The 27,888-nt window shown below is 35.9% G+C and overlaps 1 protein-coding gene across 7 annotated transcripts in view; it reads left to right on the top strand.

The window, feature by feature from the left end:
• The window catches only part of NOL4 (nucleolar protein 4), a 318,494-nt gene that overhangs the window by 159,409 nt on the left and 131,197 nt on the right, over positions 1-27,888 (top strand). For all 7 annotated transcript variants that reach the window (XM_019652130.1, XM_019652133.1, XM_019652131.1 and 4 more), the window contains one exon: positions 11,376-11,659. In XM_019652130.1, the coding sequence (XP_019507675.1) occupies positions 11,376-11,659 (284 nt within the window). The remainder of the gene's footprint in view (positions 1-11,375; positions 11,660-27,888) is intronic.

Genomic DNA, 27,888 nt, shown 5'->3' with positions numbered 1-27,888 from the left:
GAATAGGGACACCTAGGCATTTTCTCTTTCTTCCATCCTCAATCTTTTGATAAGGGTCTCCTGTTGTTTGAACCAAGTCATAAGGAAATAGGCAAGGGAATCTGGGAAATTATTTGCAAAGAAATGGTCTGAGGGCAAACCTGCAGATTACCAGTATAAGATGAAGGAGTATGTTGGGGGGAACCTCTCAGAATACTTATTTTAGGATTTATTTATTCTTTAAGTCCAAAAAGTATTTGGTGGCTTAAGTTTCTTGCCATCTCAAAATGTTGGGACAAGAACTTCAGCTGCCCTATTGAGTAGTCCTGGTTCACCCACTACACAGAGGAAATTTGGGGGGCTCAGGAAAAAAAACCCATCATGGGGCATGGTTTAATCCTAAACTTCTAAATTACCCTAAAACCTGGGAATGAAGTAGATCTAGCATGATTGCAGGATTTCTCCCTCTAGCACACTCCCAAAGCTTAATACACTTCTTTACCTACTTGCTAATGGCTGAAAATACCAAGAGAAAAAGGCCTTTTATTCCACAATGAGAGATAAAAGGTTTAAATTACAAGAGCCTAGCTGAAGGAACATTTTTCTGTGGAGGAATTTCAGTCAAAGGATAATCAATCAATCAACCTGTCAATCTATTCTTCAGTGAGATGACTTCCAGAGGGCCAGTGTGCATACCAGTAGCTGGAGGGTGTGCCATCAAGTTAGAAAAGAGAACGCAGGGACCCAGAGAACAAACTTTGAAGATTTCTGACAATTTTCCCCAGAATGACACTCTTTACTTACCATGTGAGCAGAACCAAAAATGATTTCAGCATACATGCACACACAGACGGTACACAGCTCTGCTTTTAGGGCAGAGTAAAGATTCTTGATTTTGCAAACATAGACTTGACCTCAGTAAAGACCTTTTTTTTCCCAGGAGTTTGTTAATCAAGGTAATCAAGGTGATCCTTTTCCCTGAAATAACATCTTCAACCCTTTAGTAACCACATATGCTCTTTGGGCAAAATCATAGTCATTTATGAGTCTTTAAAAAAGTGAGGGCAGATTGGCTCTTATTTATTAGTTTTCATCAAGGGAGAGGATATTTGGCCTCCTGGCTTTTTCTGATAATTTACTAGAGATGTATTAAATGGAATTAAAATAACTTCAGATTCAGTGTTATTAAAGTCAGATTTGAGGACTGTCAGTCATATTTGGTTCTCTTGTTATCAGCAGTTGTCACCCACAATAGCATATTCAACCAATTAGTTGTTGGATAACATCTATGCTAATTTCCCACATGTGGCTCCAAAACTCTTACATGAAAACTGCTTCTAAATTCCCTGCCCCTGACCAAGATAAACTCAATCAAGTTGTTGGCAGAGTTTAATTCCTGTGGTTATGACTGAGATCCCTGTTTATTTCCTGGCTGTCGGTGGGGATCTCTGTCAGTTCCTTAAGACTGTCTGCATTCATAGGTGACCTCCTCTATCTCCAATTCATTAACGGTCCACTGAAAAGCCTTGTGCTTTGAATCTCTCCAACTTCCTCTTCTGTCACTCTCTGGAGAAAGCTCTGTGCTAAGTGCTCATGTGAATAATTCAGCAACCCCTGCCATAATTTCCCTATTCAAGACCCACTGTACCATATGACATACCATAATCATAGGAGTAATATCATATTTACTGACTCTGGGAATTACTGTGTGGAATCTTGGGAGGAGAGGGGCACCATTACACTTCCTACCCCAATATCTAATGCAGTAATACAGACAATAAATAGAGCAAGAACATATATCAGAATGTAGAAAGACTCACAGTCTGTTTCTTAAGTAGACACGGAATAAATATGTGATTGTGATCTCCTGTGATTATCCAGTTCAACAAATAATTATTGACTATTTACTATGTGCCAATCACAAACTGATAGAGGAATAAGTACTAGAACTTGCCCTTCCATAGCTAACATTTCATACTTACACACCTCTTAGAGATAAACAAACTTATTTGACATTTTGATAATTTTGTCCGAGTCATTGCCCATATATTGTACAAAAAAAAAACCTGATTCTGTATAACTTTTAATCCTTGAACTTCTGACCGGTAACAAAAACACTTTAAAATTTTTAAATCTTCAAATGTTTGATCCAATTATCTCTCTTCCCATAATCGCTTAGAGTGTTTGTTCTTTTTTCAAGTGTAGAACCCCCTACTTCTTTGACTATATTTTATTGCGTGATTAAGTCTTTTCAACATGTAAGTTATATTTTTAACTGGATATTGTCAAGTCACTTAACTTGTCTGTTTCTCAGTTTTTTTCAAAAGTAAAACAAATATTATGCATTAGTTAAGTTTGCTTTTTCAAATTAAAAAAATTGTCATTGGCTAAATTAAGCAAAAACAGTACAAAAAATGGGAATCTATTGCAGAAGCACTGAAGTTTTTCACAAAATTCATAGAGGAATTGGTGCCCCAATAGTATGGATAGGTAAGAACTAAAGACAACCCCAATTTTAGAAAAATAGTGGGAACTCCATGACAGTAATTTTTATTCTTTTCTTTCTAGAGGTTCACATAAAAAGGCCAAGTCCAATGAATCTCTTTTTCTCTGTCTCATAGCTCCAAATTTATCCAGGGTAGCTAGAGATTATGCCTCCTGCAGCCTATATTTGTGTATTAGGAGGGGGTTGTATGCTCAAGGTTTCCATCCCTATAGGTGCTTAGTACATACCATCATTTGGCTGCTGAAACACACCTACAAGTTCACTTTTACACATCACACAACTTTTTCATAAATCCCAAGATAATTCTACTGACTGCTTACCACAAATTTCACATAAACTACAAATAACCTCATTTTTAACCCAAGGGAACTAAATCTAAGTCATGTCCAGCTAGTGCACTTAGAGCTGATGTTGAAGGGCCCCACTTTCCTGATCACCAAGTGGTGTTCGTTCCTCTTTTACTTCTGTAATATTGAAATTATACAATTAATGGACTAATGAGTATATTTATCTACCATCACCACACCATATATACAACAGTATAAATAAAACTTAAGGAAATGAGGAATGTGTTTTTAACCTTCAGACACTTGATAGCAAACAAAGAAATCTAGATAAATATGTAAAAATAGTCAAGGTCCTACCCAGCGGCATGACACTTGTTTCAAATAATAAACTTGTTATCATTCTGTCTTCTTTTTTCATTGCTTTTCAGTTTTTCAGGATAAAGTATTTCTTGATTTATTATTGGCAAGCAAAAAGCCACTTGAGTTGTTGTTTGGCTAAATGCCAAGTTAGTGGAACTCCTTTTGGATCACATAAATTTTAGGTTGTTTTTTGGAATAACTTACCCCAAATCTTTGACTTTTTTTTTAAATTTACCTTACTTATCAGTTTAGCATAATTCATGTTAAATCCCTGAGCCAATTTTTCTATAAATTGTCAAATAATTTTCTAATAGAATGACTTTATAATAACACTTATGACATTGTTTCTTGTTTCTATGGTCTGTTTCATGTGTTTTCTGATACATTTCTCTCTAGTTAGCTGTCAACCCTCTTTGAAAACAATGAACTGCTGTTTAATGATTGTCTTAAGTTCACTTTAAATTTAAAATGAGAATTTATTATTGTATATACCGCCGTTGTATGAAATAGAACATCAGAAAACCCACAGCATTGTTTTAATTTGTAGCCGTAAATAGCCAATACATGAATGCCTTTCACAACTGCATTAGTGTATTATACTATCACATTGTCTTAGGTATCAATTAATTGATCTACCTAATCTGTCAAGACAGACATATATTTATCATGTCAACTTTGTGTAAAGCACTAAGCTGGATTCTATACAGGAGCACAAAGAAAAATAAGATGTAAAATACATGCCTTGTGACACTTAGAGTCTAATTGATAAATAAAACATATTTAGAGTCGTAAGATGACAAGGTATTGCTAGGTGAGAAAAAGGACTAAACAAACCCCCAATGAAATCTAGAATATCAAGGTTGGTGTAGGGATTAAAAAATCTGTGACAGATATGATTATAATAGTATCATTTAAGGTATGCAAAAAAAAAAAAATATATATATATATATATATATATATATATATATATATATATATATATATATATATATATCATGCCATCTATTTCAAGACTACCTATCTTGGAGTCCATGGATAAGTCAGGGGGTTCATGATTTGGAGGAAGAATATATGTATATATAAATTTTCACTTACCTCTAATTGAAATTTAACATTTCATTGTATTTTTAATATAGTCAGTTAATCACAGTGGTATTCATAGTAATGTTGATTTCATCAACAAAGAAGAAATCATAGATAATTTGCAATTCACATTGTAAAAATATGAAAAATGTTTATGCATATCATTTTCTATAAAATATCTAGTTCTTTGTAACCCTAAACCAGCTAATGGGTAAGCATGAAAAGAGTAGTCTATAATTTATTTAGGCAATTAAGAAACCACTGATATGTTAGTGCATTAATGGCCATTTGAAAAAAATGAGTCACCTTAGAATTGGGAGAAAGTTTTGTTATCAGTCAGTTGACAGTTGCTCCAAGGTAATACAGAGATAGACTTTTCTCAGACTAGATTCATAATCAGTGGGTTTCTCTAAGTACTTGCCCTGGAAAAACAGGAATTTTATAAGTGATCTGGAAAAGGACTATATGGTAAAATACCTACCGCACTCTAAAATATACAATTCCTTGCCTTAGCATGTAGACTGTACTCAATTCCCTGCCCTCTTCCAGCTCTGCCTTTGGTGCTTGTTATTGTTCATTCTCCTAAATTGGAATAACCTCCACCATCGCCATAATTCATCTACATAGATCTCACCTTCTTCATAGTGTACCCTTTGTACTAGTAAAAGGCCTTCCCTGATACCGTCCTCATCCCCAGCAATTATGGCTGACTTTTCTTTCTTTGAAGAACCTTGTTTATTTATTGTGCCTTATATGAAATTCTCATGGGTTAGATACTATTTTCTACCTTGCACTGTAATTATTTTGTTATAATCTAAGTTATGAACAGATTCCATATAGAGTCTCAGTGGATTCACAGTGCCACGAAGAGTGGCTAGCACACAATGAATATTTGGTTTAAGACTTTAAACACAGTAATATAAAGAATAGACACCACCTCCTTATTGATAACTCAGAATTAGTTTTATTTAATTATTGCTCTGACCTTTAGTTATATGCTTTGAAACATCCAGTTTATCTCTGTGCTTTCTCTGTATTGCTTATTAAATTTGAGCTCCTCCTTCTAATGCCAAAGACTGAATTAGGAGCGACCAGAAAAGGGTGACACCCCCCTGAAGAATTAATTTAGTGGAAAACTGAATCCCTGTGTTACTCTCTTACCTGCAATATCAGTTTTATCATTTTAAAATCAATGTCCTTTAACCTTTTAGCAGTAGTCATGCATATATTTATGCACACATGTATGTATTTATTTACATTAGTAAACTTCTTAGCGTGGAATGTTTTGACTTCAAAATGTAGCATCATTCTTTTTTGTCCATGTTTAAGATAGCATTTCTAGGGCCGGCCGAGGGGCATGTTGGTTAAGAGCTGGATTGGGATGCCAGCTCTGTGCAGCAGGGCCCTGGTTTGGATCCCATGAGGGCCAGTGACACTGCCCTCTACAGCTAAGATGGTGAACAACAGCTCAACCTGGAGCTGGGCTGCTGTGAGTTGCTGGCAATGGCATAGGCTGCAGTGAGCTGCTGTGAGCCGCTGTGAGTGACCATCCAATGGCCAGCGAGCGACTGCCTCACCCGGGAAGAGCGCAATGATAATATTGACATGGGCCAGTGAAGCGATGTCCTCCACAACTAGACTGAAGAACAAAAGGACAGCAACTTGTCTGTTCCCCTTCCCTGATTCCCCAACGCTGTTCCCTCCCCCAATTCCCCCAATAAAAATCTTAAAAAAAAGATAGCATTTCTAAATATTATATAATCTGATAATATTTTGAAAATACCAACAAAAATAGATGATTTCATTTTGACTATCTTTTCAAAGGTTTTTGAGGTATTGAAGATTTGTTAGTCCAGGACTTTTGTAGTAATAATTTTAGTTTTTGCATGTAAGAAAGCAAATGATAAAACACTGGACAGGTGTTTACTTAAGTTTTAGAAACTGTATTATAGAAGATAAGGAAAATAGAAATTCAAAGATTGGAAAGGTCATCAGAAGGATTTGAAAAAGGGAAATGAGAATAATGTGGCAGGAATTTCTAATTGGGCAAAAGGCTGACGAAGGCAGGAATGAATCAGGGAGCTGGGCTTGGGTCAGGAATGGGACTGTGGGAGCTTCAAAGGACCAGTTTAGACTAGATTGCCTGCTTTGTGTTGTAGAATAGAGGGCGCTGTGGTGTAAGACGTAAGGTATAGTCTAGTAATGGGTAAGCTTACATTATTATTATTTTTTAATTGGGGACTGTAAAGCTGGGAGAAGATTAAGAGCAGAGATCAGGAGTGATAAAGAGAATTTCATCTAAATTCTACTTTGCAAATAGATTTCGAAGAATTTAAATTTTCTTTTTCACCTTTTTTGGATATTACAGTAGTAATCTTCTGGAGCAAGGTTATGTACACCTATGTTTTGGGTTTAAAAGTTATTTTTATGGTAAAATATGAAAGGGAAGTTTTCTAGGTAGGTATCAAAATACTAGAGCTTGAGGACTCTGGTACATCAGGGGGCAAACAATAAAAAGCTTTTTGGACTCGGTAAGCATCTGACCTGGATTTTAGGACTAAATTTCGAAGCACCAATCTTAAAATGAGGATAATACATATCTTTTTCTATTCATTTTGCCCAAGGCACTTGGCCTAAAGGCCATAATGATGAGCTACTGAAAGTGACTGAGTAAGAAAGTAGGTCACATACTTTGGGAGATTTCAAATACATTTATCACATTTTATTAGATAGATAGATAGATAGATAGATAGATAGATAGATAGATAGATAGATGATAGATAGATAAATGATAGATAGATATAGATGTATACTTAAATACACACACATACATACCATTATAGGTTAATTCTCTTTACATAGAGAGAGCTAACCATTGAATCTGGTACTGATGAAACTATCTCATACAAAATGCTGGTGGGGATGTTAGAAATAATTTTAACAAATAGTACCTCTAGGGTCTGTACTAATTGGTAGAGGGAATGGGACATAGGGGAGGAGAAAGAAGACAATGAATGGCCTGCCACTCAATAGTTCATGTTACTATACCTTACAGACTAGAGCCACAGCCGAGCTAATTTGGATAGCCCTCTCCACAATACTACCATCCCATTAAAACTAACCTCAGCACAAATGCAACCTAAAACATCCAACTGCCCTCCTAATGTCACTAGATTCCACACTTCCCTGTCATCACAATCCACATTCTCCTCTGTTGCTAGGTACCCTGAGCACTCTTAATTTCCAAAGCTCCAGGTGCTGTTTTTCTTTGGGACTCAGATACAGAGTCTTTGGTTCCAATGCTATGATACCCAGACTGAAACTTGAGAGAAGCACCATCGCCCTGGGCCTGTAAACCTAAAGGCCATCCCACAGATGTACATCCTCTGTGTAGCAGCCGGTACCCACACACCAGCAACCACTCAGGATGCAGCAAACTATGTTGGGTAAGGAGGCAGATTTCCCCTTAAAAGCGGTAAACTGATGTGAATCGGTTATGATAAACAGGAGTCTGAGATCTGTGATTTTTAATTCTGAAAAAGTATTTTTAAGTAAGAGAGAGAATAAAAACCATTCATGTGGTTACCCGAAACTAGACAATGAAAAATGGTTAATTTATCCTCAGTTTAATGTCTGCTTACTTCTTTATATTGAATTTTTCTAATACAAACATCAAAAACTTTCTTTTAACTTTTGATTTATATAAATAGTGGCATGTGACATTAATTCTTTATTATTTACCTTATAAAATGTGAATATATATTTGATACAAATGAGTAAATCATTTATTTGTTCTTCAGAAAGCATACTGCTTTACTCAGGAATGAAATATGTAAAGCTGTTGAATTTAGTTACCGTGGTAACATCTGGAGTGAACTACTCTGTCTAAAAATATTTTCTCCTTTATTCGTTTGTTTGTACTAAAATTATAAATACATGATTTTTATTAAAGACTCTCCCGATAAATGTTTCTTACCTGAAAAATGAATAACTGGTACACTACTAAATATGTATGATGATTTCAGATTAAAGAAACAAATATAGCATGTTTAAATTTTAACTATGCTAGGCACTGGATTTATTATATTTTATGTTAATGTAGATTTGATTTTAAAATGTAATATTTATTTAGGGTTATTCATTCTTTTACCATATTGATAAAAATTTCTTACATGAAATGTTTAGTATGTTTTAAAGAATTGTAGTAGAAAATGTTATCACATTATTCATGGATTAAATAATTGGGCATGAATGTGTCAATGATGCTTTTCTTTAAACTTTCTTGGAAAAAAATAACTTAAAAAAATCTGAAATGACCTTTCATATTTTAGCATAAGGATTTGACTTAGCATAAAAGAACATTCACAGTTTTCCAAATTACATACATATATGTATACACACATCATTATATACATATCATTCCCTAATTCTGTATTTCAAACACACTAAATATTTCACTGTTAAAAGGAGGTTTTTTGATTTCTCAGTCTAATAGCTGTGGAAAGCGTTATGTCATATTATTCATGGCAAGTTTCCTAATTTCTCTTATGTATGTATGTAAAGTCTTTTCTTGAATGGCTACTTTTTAAAACGTAATTTAATAGTAGAATCTTTGAACATGTTAACTTTTTTCAAAATAATTTTAGAAAAATTGTTTTAAAATATTATTTTATTTAAAATGAAATATTAATGCTCTTTGTTTTCATTTTTTACTGGAGCAAGAGACCTTGCTTCACCCTTGACCCTTGATTATCCCACTCTCAGCTTTACCTGCTCCATCCTTATGATTTTTCTAGTCCCCTCTTTTTCTGCACTTCTGCTGCCTTAGTTTGAGCTTTAAACAGTGCTGACTTAGATGACTTCTAGATCTCTTAACTGATCTCCACGCTTCCATTTGGTTGCCTTCATACCATTCTTCTTATCAGAGTCTGAGTACTGTATTTTGTAGTGTATAATGTGCAATTTTTTGCCCCAATTTGTGAGGGAAAAATAAGGATGCCCATTATACACGGGTAGTACTAATTCTGTATAAATGTTTTTAATTCTTTTATTTATGCTTATGAGTTAAAAGTGTAACTCTAGAAATCAATAACTATATCTTTATGCAAAATAATGCCCTGGGATACGATAATTAGTTTTGTTGAACTTACAACAAACTTGCACCGACAAAGAGTTCTTGGCCTTCCTATGGCTTTTTATCTTTCTTTTTGTATAAATTGCAATAAAATATGCATACCATAAAAAAAAAAAGAGTTCTTGGCCTTCTATGATGTGTAAATATCCTAAATTTGTTACTGGTACATAAAATATCTTGTACCATAATATGATAAAACATAAATGTTAAAATTCCTTTATAATTAAAAAAACCAGTACCTAAATGTAAACAAATTAAAATTTGAATTAAAAAATGAAAGATTTTTACCCTGAAAATTTGGGCTAAAACTGTGAGTGTGCATTATACATGGGAGCACATTATACATGGCAAAATACAGTAATGTCTTTAAAACATAATTTTGTTAACATCACTTTCCACAATAACTTGAAATTGCTCCTTTTGCTCTCAAGGTACAGTCCAAGCTCTCTGATATACAAAACGCTTTCCATTGCATTTTCTTCCTCCCTTTCTAGGTTTCTGTTTCTTTACTTTCTCTTTTGTGCTCAGCCTGCATACTCTTTCCTCTGTGACTTTGCACCTGTTGACCTTTAAGGGGAAAATGCTCTCCTCCGATTTCTTCACCTGGTTAGGCCTACTCATCTTTTGGAATTCAGTCATATGACACCATCTATTGGAAAACATTTGTGATGTCTTTATCCCTTGCTTTGGATCATAGCCTTTTTTTGTTCTGCATTTTAAATTATGTCTCTTTTAGTTATCTGTGAACTTATTGAAGGCAGTCTCTCTATAGGCAAAATATTTAACCCCCTTTAGGCCAAGTGTAGACACTCAGTAAATGTTGAATAAATGAATGAACAGGTGAGTTATACTACTCCTTAAGTATTTAAATATTATTTTCATGAATTTAATTGATTAGAAGGCATTAAATATTCCATTGCACCCTACGAAAATAAAGCATACTTGAAAATATTCAGAAATCAAACAAAAATTCACAGATATTGAATATTGTTACTCTTGCTTACTCAGATTTATATGGTCTAATCAATAGCTTTTAGCTAAAGGAAACAATTTAACACTTTTGTCCTTCATAATTGTGTAAAATTAATAGCAAATTCTTATGTGTGTAAAGATGAAATTAAGAGAAATAGAATTTGATTGTTTTATGTAAACTTGTTACTTGCTCTCCTTAAAGTGTCATTAGTATACTATTTTGTAAACAAATTTATTATTTATTTTAAAGCCAGAAAATTTTAATTAACTCTGCTTCTTCCATTTCTTCCATTTTGCTTTTTTTCTATAGTTATCTTATTTTTGTTATTGGAAAATTATATGTATTATAGATAATAGAGAATGCTAGAAAATCTGGCACCATATAGTTAAGAAGAAATCAATATTAACACTTTAGATTATATCTTTTCAGGCTTTCCCTCTGTGTTTGTTTTCTTTTTACCAATGGGGATCATATTGACCACACTCTTTTGTAGCTAGATTTTTCCATTTAATACTTCATGACTCACATTTTCCATATCTTTAAAATGGAATGTTGACTGACTCCATAGTATTCTAGTCATTTCAACATGTGTTAAGCCACTCCTCTATTTCTTCTTTTTTTTTTTTTTGTACTATAGATCACTCCTACATATTTGCTATTATGAACAACACTGGTATAAATATTTTATCACCTGCACAGAAATACACACACTGATTATACTCTTAGTCTTAAAAGCCCCAGATATGTATGGCTGGAGCAAAGTTGGTGAGCACTTGTAATATTCTAGATGCAACTAAATACTCACAAATCTTGAACCACTGTCTACCCCATTCACAGGATAGACGATGTTTTTGTTAGAGAATTTTCACCCAATCTGGATAGTCTCAGTGGAAAAAACAAAAAATGTTCTCAAGATAATAGTTATCTTATTATCTTTGTTTTATATGTAAAATTAGCACAATGCACATAATAGGAGCTCAATGAATGCTAGTTGAAATAAAAACTGAATTGCACATTAATTAAAATCAAAATATGAATTTTTCTTTCCCACAGATGATTCTGCGGCAGAGAGCTTTAATGGCAATGAGACTCTGGGGCACAGTTCAGTTGCTTCAGGGGGAACGCACAGCAGGGAGATGGGTGACTCCAATGGTGACGGCAAAACGGGGCTGGAGCAGGACGAGCAGCCTCTGAACCTGAGTGACAGTCCCCTCTCAGCACAGCTGACTTCGGAATACAGAATAGATGACCACAGCAGTAATGGAAAAAACAAATACAAGAATCTTCTAATTTCTGACATCAAGATGGAACGAGAGGCAACCGAAAATGGAAGCAAGGTAAGGTCACATCACAATTTTCAGGGAATTTTTACTTTGGTCATGAAGGTCACAAAAAATACATGTTTATGCAGCAGATGAAGGTTATTGTCACTAAACATTTTAAGTTAATTCCAATAATACAGTACCAACAAACTTATAACCATAGATAGCATGTGTCCATATAAGCAATAGATTTCAGGAATAACAGCGAGCTAAATGAATCACGTCTCAGGCAAAGCTGTTGGTGTGTTTTTATACATGGAATCACTTTGTTTAATGTTTCTTGTTTATATAATCTTATGATCTGTCTCTGGGAGTTTGTTGAGCTTAGATGTGAAAGTATAGCTCTCAGAACACAATTTTCAACTATAAAAAAAATCACTGCCTTGTTTCTTCTAGATTGGATAGTTCTGTGTAGTAATAAAGCTTCAATTAAATTCTCAAGCTTGCTTTGGAGACCTGAGGAATTTGGTCAGTAATTTACTTCCTGTACTTAAGAGAAATGTGTCAGTGATCTAGAGGAAACGTATGGATTAAATAACTACTTGAACAAGTAATTTATCACAAACTGTGTTATACAAAAGACAGAATCATGTTTCAGACATATTATCTGAATTCCTACAATAGATTCTTTTTATTAGAATAAGGTACAATCCTCCCCATTCCCAATTGATTTATTATTTTTAAAATTAAGCTTACATTACTACTGGTTTAAAATAATGCACACTGGTGTTGCTGTATAATTTTTGAAGGTATACTTTTGAATATGAGAGGACTTTTATAGAATATACATTTTTTACTCCCCCCACTCTTAGCCCCCACCTCTAAATTAGATTTGTAGAACTGGTCTTTTGACAGAGATCCTAAAAGCACAAGGCCTTAATCTGAATGAATTTCTGAATTTGCTGAGGCACCATGCTTCCTAAATTGACCCTATTTAAATCCTCTTACTTGCCTGAGGATGTGTTGTTTTATCCTATTTAAGCAAGTCACTAGACATTATCAGATGCTTAAGCACTTCTGCCTGAGGGAGGCCGCTACAACTTCTGCTGTGGTAAATGCGCAAATATTCTCTTCAGTAGCTTAAAGCAAGTCACACATCAAAAATGACTTATATTCACTAACAGGAGCTGGATCACTGTAATACTTTTTACAGAACAAAATAACCCTCCAGTTTTCCTACCATCCACATAATTCTGTCTTTTTAAAACCTAAACAATCATAAAATGTTATGCTATGTATCTGTCAAATATTTTTCTAAAATTATCCAGTGGGTTTGCTCTTTTCTTTATCTCCTTGTTTATTATTACTATAGGAACTATGTTCATGAAAACACATGCTTGCATACATTAAACAGAATGAAGTTACATTTCTACCTCTATTAAAATGGAGCTATATAAAAAGCACAGATTGTTTGGGCTGTATGTGAGGAATAAGGTGGGGAATGGGCCTGGGGAGAAGGAGGCAACGCTGAGAAACTGAAAGTTGAATGGTTTGGTAACGGAAGAATAGCTACTGCAGCCGCCTGAGGAGTAGCCAGGGAGACAGAAGAAAAGTCAGAAGGGTATAGTGTATGGGAGCTAAGTGTAAGTCCACTTTTCAAGAAAGAGAGAGTGGTCAGCTTGGATGAACAGTGCTGAGGTATCAAATAAGATAAACATAGGAAATAATTGAACTTCTGAGAACAGTTTTGGTAGCACGTTGGGGAGAGACTCTTGATTCATTCCTTCAAGAAGGACATATGAAATACCTGTCACCCTTGTACCAATGGCGTAGTTAGCAGAGATAACTCAGAGAAGAGTCTTTATTCATAAGTTCCTTGATAAACAGTTTTGGTAAAGAACGTATGTGCACACAGAGACGTTTCTTAGGCCAGCCAAGTATTGGCAAATATCTACTCCCATGTTAAAACATTAAGAGTTCAAAGTAAGAAAATGTTATTTCTATTGAAGTAATAAAGAGGGCTTCTTAGAGGAAGTGAGTCTTGAAGTTTGAAGGAAATGTAAGGTTATTGTTTTTTTTTTCTTTCTTTTTTTAGAAGGCCCCTCCTGTTAGACATTGTGCAGGGCCTAGAAAACAGACTGAACATGAGTTTATCTCATACTGTAGGGAACCATTGTCCATTCAGAACTAGGTATGACTTCATAACGTGGTATTTGAGGAAGAACCTGGTATTATGCAAAATAGACTATTTGCCACCGATTTATTCACCAAATATTTGCTGAGAGAGTCCTACATGCAAGACACTGTTGTGAGAAGGAAAAATATGGAAATAAACAAAATAGAGTCCTTGCCCCTCCGAAGCTTATTGTCTAGCAGGAAAGAGAGGCAAATTTGTGATTATAACCTGATTCCATAAGTAATATGATGGACATATGGCAGGGTGAAATGAGAACAAAGGTGGGACACCCATGGGACTACGGTGATTCTTAGGGAAGACTTTATAGGGAGATTGATGTCTAAGACTTTATAGGGAGATTGATGTCAGGGATGAATGTGGAGGACAAGTTAGACATTACTCAGATGGAGAGGGTTGTGTATGATAGAGCACATTTTGAGGTATAGAGCTATGTGAGGGAGCGTAGTTGTCATGGAGATTTGTAAGGAGCTTAGCATGGCAGCAGCAGAAAACACGTGTGGAGGAATGGAGCATAAAGAGGCTCCATTTATAAAGACTTTGTAGGCCAGTTTAAAGACTCTGGATTGTATCCTGTCGGTAGTGGTTAGCATGATGAGGGTGTGGTCAGCTTGGAAGTTTAGAAACGTTTTTCTGGCAACATTATAGTGGATGAATAGGATAGGGATTAGGAAAAAAAGAAGGATGAAAACTGGTTAGAGAGCAATTGTGGCAATCCAGAAAGAAAATAATGCAGAGATATTGAAAAAAAATGATGAACATGTTACTTTTGTTCTTTTGACATTTTATTTGTAGGACCACCATACAGAGAGTTCCATGGGTTTGTGTTGCCAAACTCCTGGGGATGGTTTTCACATAGAGAACAATAAGAATAAGCTCTTTACCTCTATACATCCCAATAAGATGTAAATTCATTGAGTATAAGAATAATGCTAACTTGCTTACTGCATTAATGCATAAATGATGCTTACATTGCTTACTGCACCTGGCTTAATGTCTGTACTACTTAACATAGTAGTTTCTCAAATGTTTTGAAGACATAATGTCTATTGAATGTGGGAAATGAGGCAGAGAGCATTCTAGAATGACTCCAGGATTTGGGGCTTGTTGCCTGAGTGGATGGTGATGCCATTTAACAAGATCTGGAATGAGAAACATATGAAGCAATTTTTGACAGGTAAAGTTTTTGGCACCTATGCAGAGTCCATTGGATATGGATAATAGGCCTCAGGAAACTTGTGTGTCAGCTCCGAAGAAACATCCAGTTGGAGAAAGAAACATTTGAAAGATTCTAGAGCAGAAGTGTTGTAGTTGATAAGATGACCTCAGAATAGTAAAGACTGAGGAGAGAAGAGAGTCAAAATACATCATCCTGCAGAATACCAGCCCATCAGGGTCAAGTGGCATAAAAGAAGTTTGTGAAGGAAAAAGAACTGAAGGGGAAAATGAAGGCAAACAGATAAGAAAAGGAGATATTTTAGAAGCCAAAGTAGGGTCTTTCAAAACCCTATATAAGCAGTTAAATGGAGTAATTCTTAGGTGAAGTGACCTAGGTGTAAACGTGGACAATGGTTCGGAGAGTTCATTTTAAGAATTGGATTCAAAACATGGCAGAAGCAAAATGAACAGAATTAGTGGGAAATTGGATTGGAGACAGTTGTAGAGGGTGGGTAGGAAACCTGAGTCATTTTAATTGTGAAGGAGACAATGTCTGGAGTTTTGTTTCAGGGATATTTCTTGCAACCTGAATTCCTATGCAGAGCACTCGAGGGTTCCTAGCTTTGGATCAATACTTGTCTTACCCCAAAGCTATCAGGTGAACTTCTTACTAAAAGTTTAGTACTCATCTGTTCAGTCATTGCTACATTTTGTAGTGCTTAGAATTGTTCCATCATTTCTGTGCAAATTTATAGTGACACTACTACCAATTTCTTCCAGTATTTTTTAGCCTAGCCTCTCTTCTACCTCGGAGGAATATAAATGCTTAATTATACATTATACTATCTCTGAGATGCTTAGATTCCTGTGAGTTTGATATTGATTTATTTCACAATTTTATCATCAAGAATATCAAACAAAACTGATTATAAAGCATTTAAAAAACAAAACATTGAATAGAAATGTTTAATAAGAATATCTGTGCTGGACTATGCCATTTACTGATTGCTTATTGTTATGCAAATTAACCCACTAGACTAGCAGGGAATACTATTAACCAATCTAAAGAATCAATATAGTGCATTGAAAAGAGTTTAGGTGATATTTATTTTTTACTTGCAGATGGCCCCATTTTTAGACAGAGAATAACATTAGAGCTCAGAAAAAAGTGGAAATGTTAACTAAAACTTGGAAAATAAGACATGAGTAAATGTTAAGGTACTAATTATATAGAAAAAGAAAGGCTAAGAATACACAAATCTGGGTATAAATATGTTTAAAATTATTAATAAGTGAGAATAAAAATAAAACTAGAACTCTAATAGAGGGACATACCTAACTCAAAAATACTGTATCATTTTTTTTTCTTTTTAGCTTTCTCTTTTTCTTTTAGCATTTGTGACCCAGCTGCATTTTACTTAATATAGGAAAATATTCTGAATAGATACCCCAAAAGAATAATGTTTCAAGCAATAGCTGTGGTAGGAGGGTCATGACTGTTTCAGGATTGATGTGTCACTGTGGTTACCGTGTATTTGGTTTTTGACTCAGTTTCTAAGGCTCTTCAATATTCACTTTATTTAAGTAATATTTTTTCTCCAATGCAGTCCATGTGACATTTATTCAATTAATCTTTACTTTAGGTTTTTACCAAAATGTTTATTACCATTCAAATTAAAGTATGTAAAATATTTATCATAATTACTATTAATAATTGCTATGAAATTTTATTTGAATATGATGAATGGAAGCACATTCTTCAAAGCATCTCTTTGAAATATTTAGGTTTAATGAGATTGCCGTTTAAAATATAAGAGAAGTGGATTCACTTTTGGAACAGTATTATGTTGGTCTTTGTTATGTGGATACTCTGGCTTATTATTGTTTTAATTTGATGATTTTCAAGCGCTAGCTTCTTAGTGTTATATGGAGAATTTGGCCCAGATCTTTTTCAGGGTAGCAGCAACAGTATATATTCAACAGATGTGTCTAATATGTGCTAGGCACTGTCCTGGGTGCTAGAACAAAGGGGAAACTCTGTCATTAAGAACTCACATTTTAGTCAGAAAGATAGACACATAAGTAAATAAGTGTATTATAATATGGAAGTTAATTTGTATGTGGGAGTAACTTCAAGGCCTTATAACCATGCTGGAGTTAATTTTTTTTTTTAAGACTTTTATTGGGGAATTGGGGGAGGGGAACAGCATTGGGGAATTNCTAGGACAGTGAGATCAATGTAAAAATTTAGAGGTCAATAAGAAATCCTGAATTAGGATAAGAGAAGGATAGATGCAGAAGAAATAAGCTCTCTGTGTAGATAGGGAGACAGGACGTTTGACTGTGAAGGATGGGGGAAATGAAAATAGGTAATAGGACTGGGGACTTGAAAGAGGCTGGGCAAGTTTGGACTCTGATGATGTAAAAATTGGAGCAGATAGATGAGTAGGGTCACATATAGGCATGGCTGGGCAACATGAGACCTAGCTGAGGTTGGCAGTCACAACTTTGAGGGGACACCTTATCTCACAATTGTGTATCTTTCTCAGATGAGGAACCTAGGGTAGGTGTTTTCTATATTGGTTTCAGTTAAAGATCGAGGAATAAGTTAGTTTTGGGTATTGGTAAGGGAATGCTTAACACTATGGTTAACTTTTTAGGTTGAATAAGATAATGAAAATGAGCAGGGACTGATAAATTGGGACACATTTTGGTCAAAGTTTTGGAAAACTTCATGAAGACAGGTAACAGACAGTGGGTGTAAGAGTGAAAAAGATGTAAAGATAGTGAGTTGCACACAGAGAACTGAAAATTGAGGTTTTGTATTTCAAAAAAGAATACTTTCTTTTGATAACAAGAACTGAGATATAATCTTATGTGTATGTGGCTGAAATGGCATGAAAATGAATGTCATTTAAATTGAGGAATACATAGTATTGTGCGGCTGGGATGATGAATTCATCACCCATAAAAACATTGAAATCACTCAAGAAATTAGTGCCATTTAGGATGGAAAGGAAGACTGGGCCAGGCGATAAATATACATTTAAATACAGGGAAAAGAACAACAGGTGAGGGGTTCTCTAATTGGACAAGATAGGATTCAAAGTAAGAGTTGTTTTCACAAAACGGTGGGAAGTACGTGGTTGGAAAGGGCAGTATGAATCCAGGAGGATAGCAGTGTATTCTGCCTTTTCTTAAGTGATGGTCAGTCATATGCAGCCACCAGAGAAGATACAGAAAAGGCTCAGGAAAACAAAGTTTACTGTAAGTCCTAGAAACTTGAGGCAGGGCACGCCAGGCAGGGCCACATGAAGACACACCAGGGTCTGTCAGAAGGAAGAAGTGGCATGAGCTAGGGGACAACCCCAGGCCAGGGCCTTATTGGAGTTTCTGTAGGAAAGGCAAAGCAAGGCAGAGTAAACAACGTAGAACTGGGGCCGGCTGAGTGGCGTGTTGGTTAAGAGCTGGCTTGGGATGCCAGAGGGCCTGGTTCGGATNATTCTTCGTTCAGCCGTCAACATATATTCACTATTTACTATGTGTCAAGCCCTGAGTTAAATGCTAGGGATATGGTAAATGTGATGAGAATCAAATAGAAAAAAAAAAAAGAAAGAAAAGTAAAATGTTTAGTGTAGGCTTACGACAAAATGAAAAGGAGCTATCATTACTTCTGTTATGCCTGTAAATGAATGAAACTGCAGTAGGTTAAGCAAATGGTAAGCAGCCAAACCTGGTAAAGAATAGGATGAGTGTGAAGTGGATGAGTCTGAGAGTGACAGTTGGTGGGGCACACTCAGGACCAACAGAGAGGCAGAAGTGAGAGGAAACAAGGCAAGAACCAGATCAACAAGGGTCTCTCATGCATGCCGAAGGGATTGGACAAAAAAAAAAAAAAAGGTTTTTCAGCAAAGGGGAAGACATGATTCCATTTGCATTTTAGAATGTCAAATAGTATGCTTTTCTAAATTATTAAGGTGTTTAAAATGATCAAAGTACTAGATTTGCCAAAGTTAAAGGGTCAACTTTATTTCACCCATCAAACAAGCATGTATTGAAAACCTACTATCGGCCAGGTGTCATGCTGGACTCTGAAGATGCAGAGATGAATAAAACACTGTCTCTGTTCTAAAGAGCCCAGTCCATTGAGTGAGGCAGTTACATAAATAATTACCTTTAATAAAATGCATGCAATAATAAAGATATGCACTGGGCAGCATATTTGCAGGAAAAAGTTATGGAACACTGGAAAGCATCAGTAAAAGCCAAAAGGTAATTGTATACTTTAACACTTTTCCTTGAGAAGTTCACTGAAAGGGTAGATTTCAGAACTGAATACCAAAAGCAAAATGTTAAATAAAATTAAGTTTGCATGTTCTGCAAAAATGTTATGCAAGAACACAGATTTAGCATGATTAAACTTTCCTGACACTCCTGTTTTTGAAAAATGGGGATAATGCTTACATCAATAATATTTCTTATGTTTTGATAAACATAATTAAAGGATATCTACATTTTTTTTCCTTTTTTTTATATAATTCCTATCCCTTCACTGCTATTCTCTTTCTGATGTGACAATGCCATCATACCTTCCTTTACTTCATTAATCATGATGTCCTTTAGTTCTTTGAACATACTTACAATGGCTACTTTAAAGTCTGTTCTACTAAGTCCAACATCTGGTCACTCTCACAGTTTCTGTTGTCCCTTTGTTTCCACTATATGGGTTATAGTGTACTTCCCTGGGCTTTGCATGTATCAGAAATGTTTTGTTGGAAGCTTGTCCTTTGAAATACATATATTCTAGAAACTCTGGGTGGTGTGCTACCAATCTACCAATCTCTTTCTAATTGCCCTGAGTTTGTTATTCGTTTGTTCATTTGGTTAGTGAATGCCTGGATTATTTAGTGAAGCCAGTTCTACCCTCTCTACCACACAACATGGAGCCTCTGATACTGCTCTTCAAGGAAGGGAAGCCTGGGATGCCTACAGTCATCCTGGGTGAGAGTGGTTCTGTCAGGCCTCTCGTTGACTGTTTCTTTCCTTGATCACACCCAGCTGTTATTTGCCACTCATTGTTAGCCAGTAGTTCTGTTTTCAACAATACACTGGGACGTAATTGCTCTACAGACTAATGCTGTCAGATTCAGGCTCCTTTGAAGGAACAGTTCTCAGTATCAGTATTGGAGATTTTTTTCTGACCCCAGGAGGTTTCCTCCCAGTTGTCTCTTTCCCTAGTTCTCTCCTGTAAACTAGCCAGCCTGCAGTTTAATCTAAATCTTTAATTGATGTACCAGCCCTCTTCCAATTGCCTTTTACCAGAACCTTCACTATTTTTAAGAGTTTCCTTAGGCTTGAACTTCTCTCTGTTCTGTTACAAATGTAGTTGATTCTCTTGAGAAGAAATTAGGAGCTACCTAATGTATGGCCTGCTTCTGCTCTCAGGCAGAATCTCTGGAGCTGGGGTTAAAGACAGTGGTGCACTTCTATGGGAGGGACATCCTGCCATAGATGCTGACCTCTAGTTGTGGGTCAGCAGCTTTGGTCTCCCTGACTTTCCTTTAACAGGAGTAGGGCCCTACTACTCTATGCTGCCATGCTATAGATAGAGGCTTCATTCCATGAGTGGGGACTGGTTGGAAGAAGAGAGCTCCCACCTCAACAGAACTTGCCCAGAACTTAGCCTCTGCAACAGGGAGCTGAAGGTAGGATGACAAATGATGACATCCTGCCCCTCCCAGGAAGATGGGAAGATACCCCTCTTACTGGGAGCTGGAAAGACAGGAACTCTGTTTTGGGCTGCATCAATCTGGAATGGAATTTTTGTCTCATGTGCTAGAATAGGGTAGTATGGGTGTGGTCTTGGTTTAACTGTCATAGACTTTCATTGTTTTTACCAAATTTTAGTAGATTTTTAAAAATACATGTTTCCTCATTTGCTGTATGCCCTTAGGACATTTCCCAGAGACATTAACTTTATATATATATATATGTAATTTTCACCAGTTTTGCTGGGATATGGGTTCACAGAGCTCCCTATGCTGTCGTGCCAGAACTTTGTCTGGCCTGTCAACTCTTGGGGAGTGAAACCAATTAATTTTGAAAGATTTTGAGGATCTTTTAGGATCTGGTATTACAGAAGCAAGCCTAATATGAGAAATATTAATTATCCCTCTTCCACGTGCATATGCCATTGGATAGTCAACCCAGCTTTGAAAGTTTGGTCACAGGAATGATACAAAAATAAATCTAAAATAAAAATAATAGGAGACTGAAATATAAAAACAAAAGGAACATGAGTTTTCTTGATACTATTTTGTCGAAAAAAATCTTCATAGCTACATTTCTATTGAGTGCTCAGAGGCGTAGAGGTGCTTTTTTTGTTTTTTCTTCAGGGACTCTTATTTTGCTGAAAAAAGCACNCAGGTAATACATACACAGTCTCATCTCTCTGGATCACAGATTCTCCTTTGAAAATTTCACCATAAACAACGACTCAATTGAAAATGATACCAAAAGCACAAACAACAAAAGCTGTAGTCAACAAATGGGGCTACATGAAACTTAAAAGCTTCTGCACAACAAAAGAAACAATCAAAATGAAGAGGCAACCTACAAAGTGGGAGAAAATTTTTGCAAACCATGTATTGGATAAAAGGTTAATATCCAAAATATAGAAAAAATGCATACAATACAATAACAAAAAACAATCAATCAGATTTTAAAATGGGCAGAGGAACTAAATAGATATTTTTCCAAAGAAATCATCCAGATGGCCAACAGGTACAGGAGAAGATGCTCAAAATCACTAGCCATCAGGGTAATGCAAATCAAAACCACAATGAGATATCATCTCACACCTGTTAGAATACCTAGCATCAAAAGACAAAAGATAAGTGTTGGCAAATATGTGGAAAAAAGGAAACCCTTGTACACTGTTATTGGGAAAGTAAATTGGTTCAGCCACCATGGAAAATAATATAGACATGCCTCCAAATATTAAAAACAGATCTACCATATTATCCAGTAATTCCACTTTTGGGTGTATACCCAAAGGAAACGAAAACAGGATATTGAAGAGACATATGCACTCCCATGTTTACTGCAGCATTATTCACAATAGCCAAGATGTGGAAACAACCTAAGTGCCCATCAATGGATGAATAGCTAAAACGATCTATCTGTCTATCTATCTATCTATCTATCTATCTATCTATCTATCTATCTATCTATCTATCTATCTATCTATCTATATGATATATATACATATATATATCATATATGTATATATGATATGTATATATGTATATATATCATATATGTATATATATCATATATACATAGTAGTATATTGTCCTTATGATCCATCCATATTGTTGCAAATGGCAATATGTCTTCCTTTCTTATAGCTGAATAATATTCCATTGTGTATGTGCATATAAGTATGTATGTAGCACTTTTTCTAGGATGAGTTTCCAAACTTAATTGTCAGACCTCATAAGTGAGATTAAGTTAGACAGAGAAAGGCAAATGCTATATGATATCACATATATGTGGAATCTGAAAAAGCCAAACTCATAAGTACAGAGAGCAGAATGATGGCTACCAGGGGATGAGGGGTGGGGAGATGGGACAGATGTTTAAGGGTGCAAACTTGTAACAAGTCCTAATATAAATAAGTCCTAATATAGTGAATATAGACAACAATTTTGTATTATAATAATCAAACTTGTCAAGAGACTAGATCTTAATTATTCCAACTACTAAAAAGCAATGATACTTATGTGACATGCTGGAGGTGCTAATTATCGCTATAATGGCAATCATATTACAATATATATTAATGTATCAAATTAACATTTCGTATATCTTAAATTTACACAATGTTATGTGCCAAGTATATTGAAAACAAAAATGCAGTGACTAAAATAAAGTGAATTTTCATTATTCACTGAGGAGGTGACAGAGGAAGATAGCATCATAGCAGGCTGGTAAAAGAGATATTTGGGGGCTTATGAGGTCTTTGTTGTGATTCTCAAATGTGCAAACTTAATATAAAGAAAATTAAGTGATTTTTAATTGGTTTCACTTTGGTAAAACAATTTTTTTAAGACCTGACTTTTTTTAGAGTAGTTCTAAGTTCACAGCAAAATTGAGGGGAAGGTATAGAAATTTCCCACATACCCCTTGCCCCCACACATGCAAAGCCTCCCCCATTATTAACATCCCCCAACAGAGTATGCATTTGTTACAATTGATGAATCTGTATCGATACATCGTGATTACCTGAAGCCCATAGTTTACCTTAGGGTTCAGTCTTGGTGTTGTATATTCTATGGATTTGGACAAATGTATAATGACATGTATCAATCTTTATGGTGTCATATAGAGTGTTTTCACTACCGTTAAAAATCCTTTGTGCTCCCCCTATTCATCCCCTCCCCTGCTTAAGACAAATTTTTAAAAGCCAAAATGAACCTGTGATGTTTATTTCTACATTTCATTAATTAAGATATTCCTGGTATTAACCTTCTCCCCATAGGTGCCTCTGTAATGCTGAAATAATTCAGCAAAACTAGTATTTGGGGAAATTGCCTCTGGGTCACAATTGTCTGAGTTATCAATTATTCCTCAGTTCTTATATAGGCAGGGTCCCCTGCCAGGGTTTGTGGAGGCTACAGAATTGCTTCTGAAGGAGCGACCACATAGACAATAACCAAAGATAAAAATACATGAATGTCAATTCTTATGTTCAAAAATGTTCTGTGGAAACTGAAGGTAGGAAATTGAAGAAGGCTTCATAGGGGAAAGACCATTTGTATGAACTCAAAGAATAAAGATAGTTGTGATGAGAAAAGTTTAAAGAGGTAAAAAGAAAGAAAATATAGTCATAAAAGTAAGAAGACACCTAAGTGAACTGGGAGCAGATCGCCATGACTTTGGATGGACTAAGGGGTGCGTCAAATCTGCTCAGGGAGGATATTGTCCAGGTTCAGTCCTGATGTGCTTGCTGCTTGGCTTGTGTCCCTGAGCACGGGGAGCGACAGAAGGACATGAGCAGGAGACTCACACAGTGGGTATGAGCCTTGGGCAGGAAGATGATGGTTGCCACCCTACATGGAGTGGTTTGAGAATGTGAGAAACAGCAGGTGGAGAAAACCTTCCCCCGGGAGAGGTACAGGGCACTCACTTGCCAGGGCAGGAGTAGTGCCAGCCTGTTTTGAGATGATGGAGTTTCAGGTGCTAGAGGGTCAGTTAGTTATGCCTGGCTGGCAGGGGGAAACGTGAGGCCAACAGTGAGGAGAAAGACTGCGGGGGAAGAGGACTCCTCTGTAGAGTGCTCACAGGAGGCCAGACAGGAAGCTTCCAGCCAACAGACCCCAGTCAGAAAACACAGAGAACCAGTCCCAGAGTACAAGAAAGGCAGGTGATGGGTCATTTCGAAGCGTGGGTCATTTTAAGAGGGAGGTGAGCAGGAAAAGTAAAAGGAGCCGTTGACTTGGATGTCCCTGGAGGCTCTCCAGAGGGCAGTTTCAGTTGAGTGGTGAGAAAAAAGGCAGATCCCAAAGAGCTGAGGCATGAGTCAATACATGGTTTCCTTAGAAAAAGTCATGTACAGCAAAAGGGTTCATTGGATTTGTTTGATTTTTAAAAATTATATTTGGTTAGAGTAATAGAACAATTGTAAAAAGGAAGTATAAGTTAAAGTTAATATTTTAACACAGTCTTAACATTGACTTTTCAACTAAATGTAACAAATAGTTTTGAGCATCAATTATGAATTCAGCACTGAGAATGAAGAAATGTAAAAGACATAGATCCGTGTTCCAGGGACATCAGACAAAGGGAGGAGACATTAAGCACGTTATAATGTGACAGTCTGCTAAGTGCAATAATTTAAGATTGAAAACAAGTCACGTGTGTAAGAGGATGATTCATTTTATTGAGAGGAGTGGTGGGAATAGGAATATGGGGCAGTCAGAAAAGATTTTCCTGAAAATACCCTTACCTGGGTTTTAAAAGAAAAATACTTTCCAGCCAGAAAAGGGAAGGAAGATAATCCTGATTTCTGCAATTGACTAAACCGGGCGGGNCAGGTCGAGGTGATGTTCACCATCGTAGTTGTAGAGGGCACAGCATCACTGGTCCTCATATGTGGGATCTGAACCAGGGCCCTGCTGCTCAGAGCTGGTATCCCAAGCCAACTCCTAACCAACGTGCCACTAGGCCGGCCCGGAGTTAATTTTTAATGGTTAAGATCACCACTTGGCAAAAGAGAGTAGGGAATTCTTAATAAACAGCCTGTAAATGTTCAGGATGAAAGTGGTGGGAGATTAAGTCTGGAGAGGTAGTTCAGGTTGTCAGACTAGGGTGGGCTAAATATCCGCCTAAAACTTGAACTTCACTATTACTTGACAGGGATACACTCTAGGATGTAGAAAAGGAAAGTAGCATGGTCAGATTGAGTTTTGGGGTAGATCATTGGGGCATCTTTGTTACAATATGGCTTTAAGTGGCATTAAAAGGGAGGAGGCTGCTGTCAAAAGATGAGGTCCTGCCTTAGTGAGGTGGTAGTAGGGATGGAAAGGAGAGCATAGGTTTAAGAAATTTTTGAATGTTGAGTGGGCAGAATTGGGAGTTGAGTAGGTAAGTGATGGAGGGTGTGAAGGAAACTAACAGCTACCAGAAACAGGATATATCAGCTCTGATATTGGGATGTCATGTCAATTCTAAAAATGATGAACACTTGTGTAATGATTTCATATTCATAACTCAAACCAACTCAGTGTGGTAAGAAGAGCAAGTGTAATTACCAACCTCATTTAAATATAAGGACATAAAATCTTGTGGATTGTAAGTTATTTCATTGACGTTAATTGTACAATTTCTTAAGTGATAGAGCCTGGTATGGAGCCCACGACCCCTGACTTTATAGCCTATGTGTTTTTCACTACAGCCATACTGGCTATGCTGTGGATGATTAGTCATCTCTCTGGGACATATGGTGACTGTGATGGCCAGGCTATTCAGAGAAGCTAAGATCTAGTACAATTAATGAAGAGTTTCTTGATAAATGGCAAATCCGTGCAGTGACACTTCTTATACAAATATTTGCTTTGCTTAAATAATTGGTCTTACACCAGGACTCACTGAAACATATCAATATTAACCCAAATTTGGGGCAAGAAGAAAAGAAGAAACATTAATACTAGAGACAGAGATCTACACATTCTAATTTGTCTTAATATAATAGTTTATATTATTTTCATTAATATTAACTATTTGATGAGTCTTAAAGTATATGCCTAAAAACAATTATCTATAGCCTTGCTATTAGCATTTTTAAAATATATGACTATATTTGAAATGGAGATCTTGGGGTTAGTTGTGGTCAAGAAGATAACTTGGATTACATAAATTTTTAAAAATTAGGTCATAAACTTGGTCCCAAGAATTAATAATGAAAGGTCAGATTTGTTGCCAGGCACCATTGTAAGAACTAATCTTAATAACCCAATGAAATTAGGCTCTGTTATTATTCCCATTTCTATAGATGGGAAGACTAAGACCCAAAGACATTACAAATATGGCTACCCTAAGAATGTCTAGAATTTGGATTTAAACCCCAAATAATTTAGCTCTCATTTCAACCACCACAATGTAAGCTGAGATCATGGGGTCGGGCCTGAAAATGAGCAGCAGCACATGTGACTTGATGCTGAGACCCCTGAGCAGCTCTTTTATGCCTCATAGTTATTCCCTGGTCAGGAAGCAACACTTAGCAGCTCTGTGACTATGAGAAAGTCTTTACCTTTTAAGCCTCAAAACTTCCTTAGTAAAATAGGGATAATAATACTTAACCGGTAGGCAGTTATGAAGGTTAAATAAGACAGTATTCATTTTTCATATAAGTACAGAACAAATGGAATTGCTGTGGTGTTTCTTATTGGCTCCAGAATTTGGGGCTTACTTGAATCTTGGAAAATTCTTCTCAATTCATAAATACAGTAAAACCTTGGATTGCAAGTAACTTGGTTTGCGAGTGTTCCACAAGACGAGCAAACATTCCTAATACAGTTTTAAAAAAATTTTTTGTTGTTTGTTTGTTTGTTTATTTATTTATTTATGTTTTTTCCTAATACATTTTAATGTGGTAAATGAGTGATATCTTACAATATGAGTAGTTTGTTTCTGGAACGAATTATGCTTGCAAACCAAGATATTACTGTATTTGTTTGGGAAGTTGAATATCCATTTTTAATAGCCTACAAATTACTTACTGAGATTTGCAATTTGGAGAAGCATATTAATTTATTTCAATTAGTAAGTACTACTTTCCTTCTCTTTCTCCCTTTGTCCTTTTTTCCTCCCTTATTTCCTTTTAGTTATACCTATTTTCCATAAATCTGGAGTACATAATACATTCCCAGAAGCATTTTATAGTTATTTATTCTAGGACCTGTTTCTGTGACTGTATGACATGTACTCATGGAAATAAATCCTAGGATACCTTGCAATGTTTGCTTGTTAAAATCTTTCCAAAGACCCTTTTGAAATCTGTCCAATTCAAATGTCTCTTCTTTCATAACACCTATATTGATCACCTCGGCCAGGAGAACAGAAAAAAAAAAACACAAAACAAAAAAACAAACCTTATTTTCTGAATTTCTACAGGAAAAGATCCATGAGGAATGAGGACAAGGTGGCAGGTGGTGGATTGTATAATGGTGGACTATCTGGTTACCCACTAAAGTGATTTACATGTGTGAGGTTTGCTCCCTACAAAATATTTACTGAAAGAAGAAGATGAAGTGAGTGGGAATATGTTGTGTTGATCTTATCCTGCCCACTTTTTATACCAGCAGTTTCCTCACATTGCCACCTGGTTCCTCCAAACTCCCCACTATACACTTGACTCTTATTTTAATCTGCAAAATGAGTATGTCCTATT

Source organism: Hipposideros armiger, unplaced genomic scaffold (genome assembly GCF_001890085.2).
Source record: "Hipposideros armiger isolate ML-2016 unplaced genomic scaffold, ASM189008v1 scaffold_173, whole genome shotgun sequence".
NCBI classification, from domain to species: Eukaryota; Metazoa; Chordata; class Mammalia; order Chiroptera; family Hipposideridae; genus Hipposideros; species Hipposideros armiger.
Note: the sequence above shows the minus strand (reverse complement) of the source record. Positions and strands in the feature narration are given on the sequence as shown.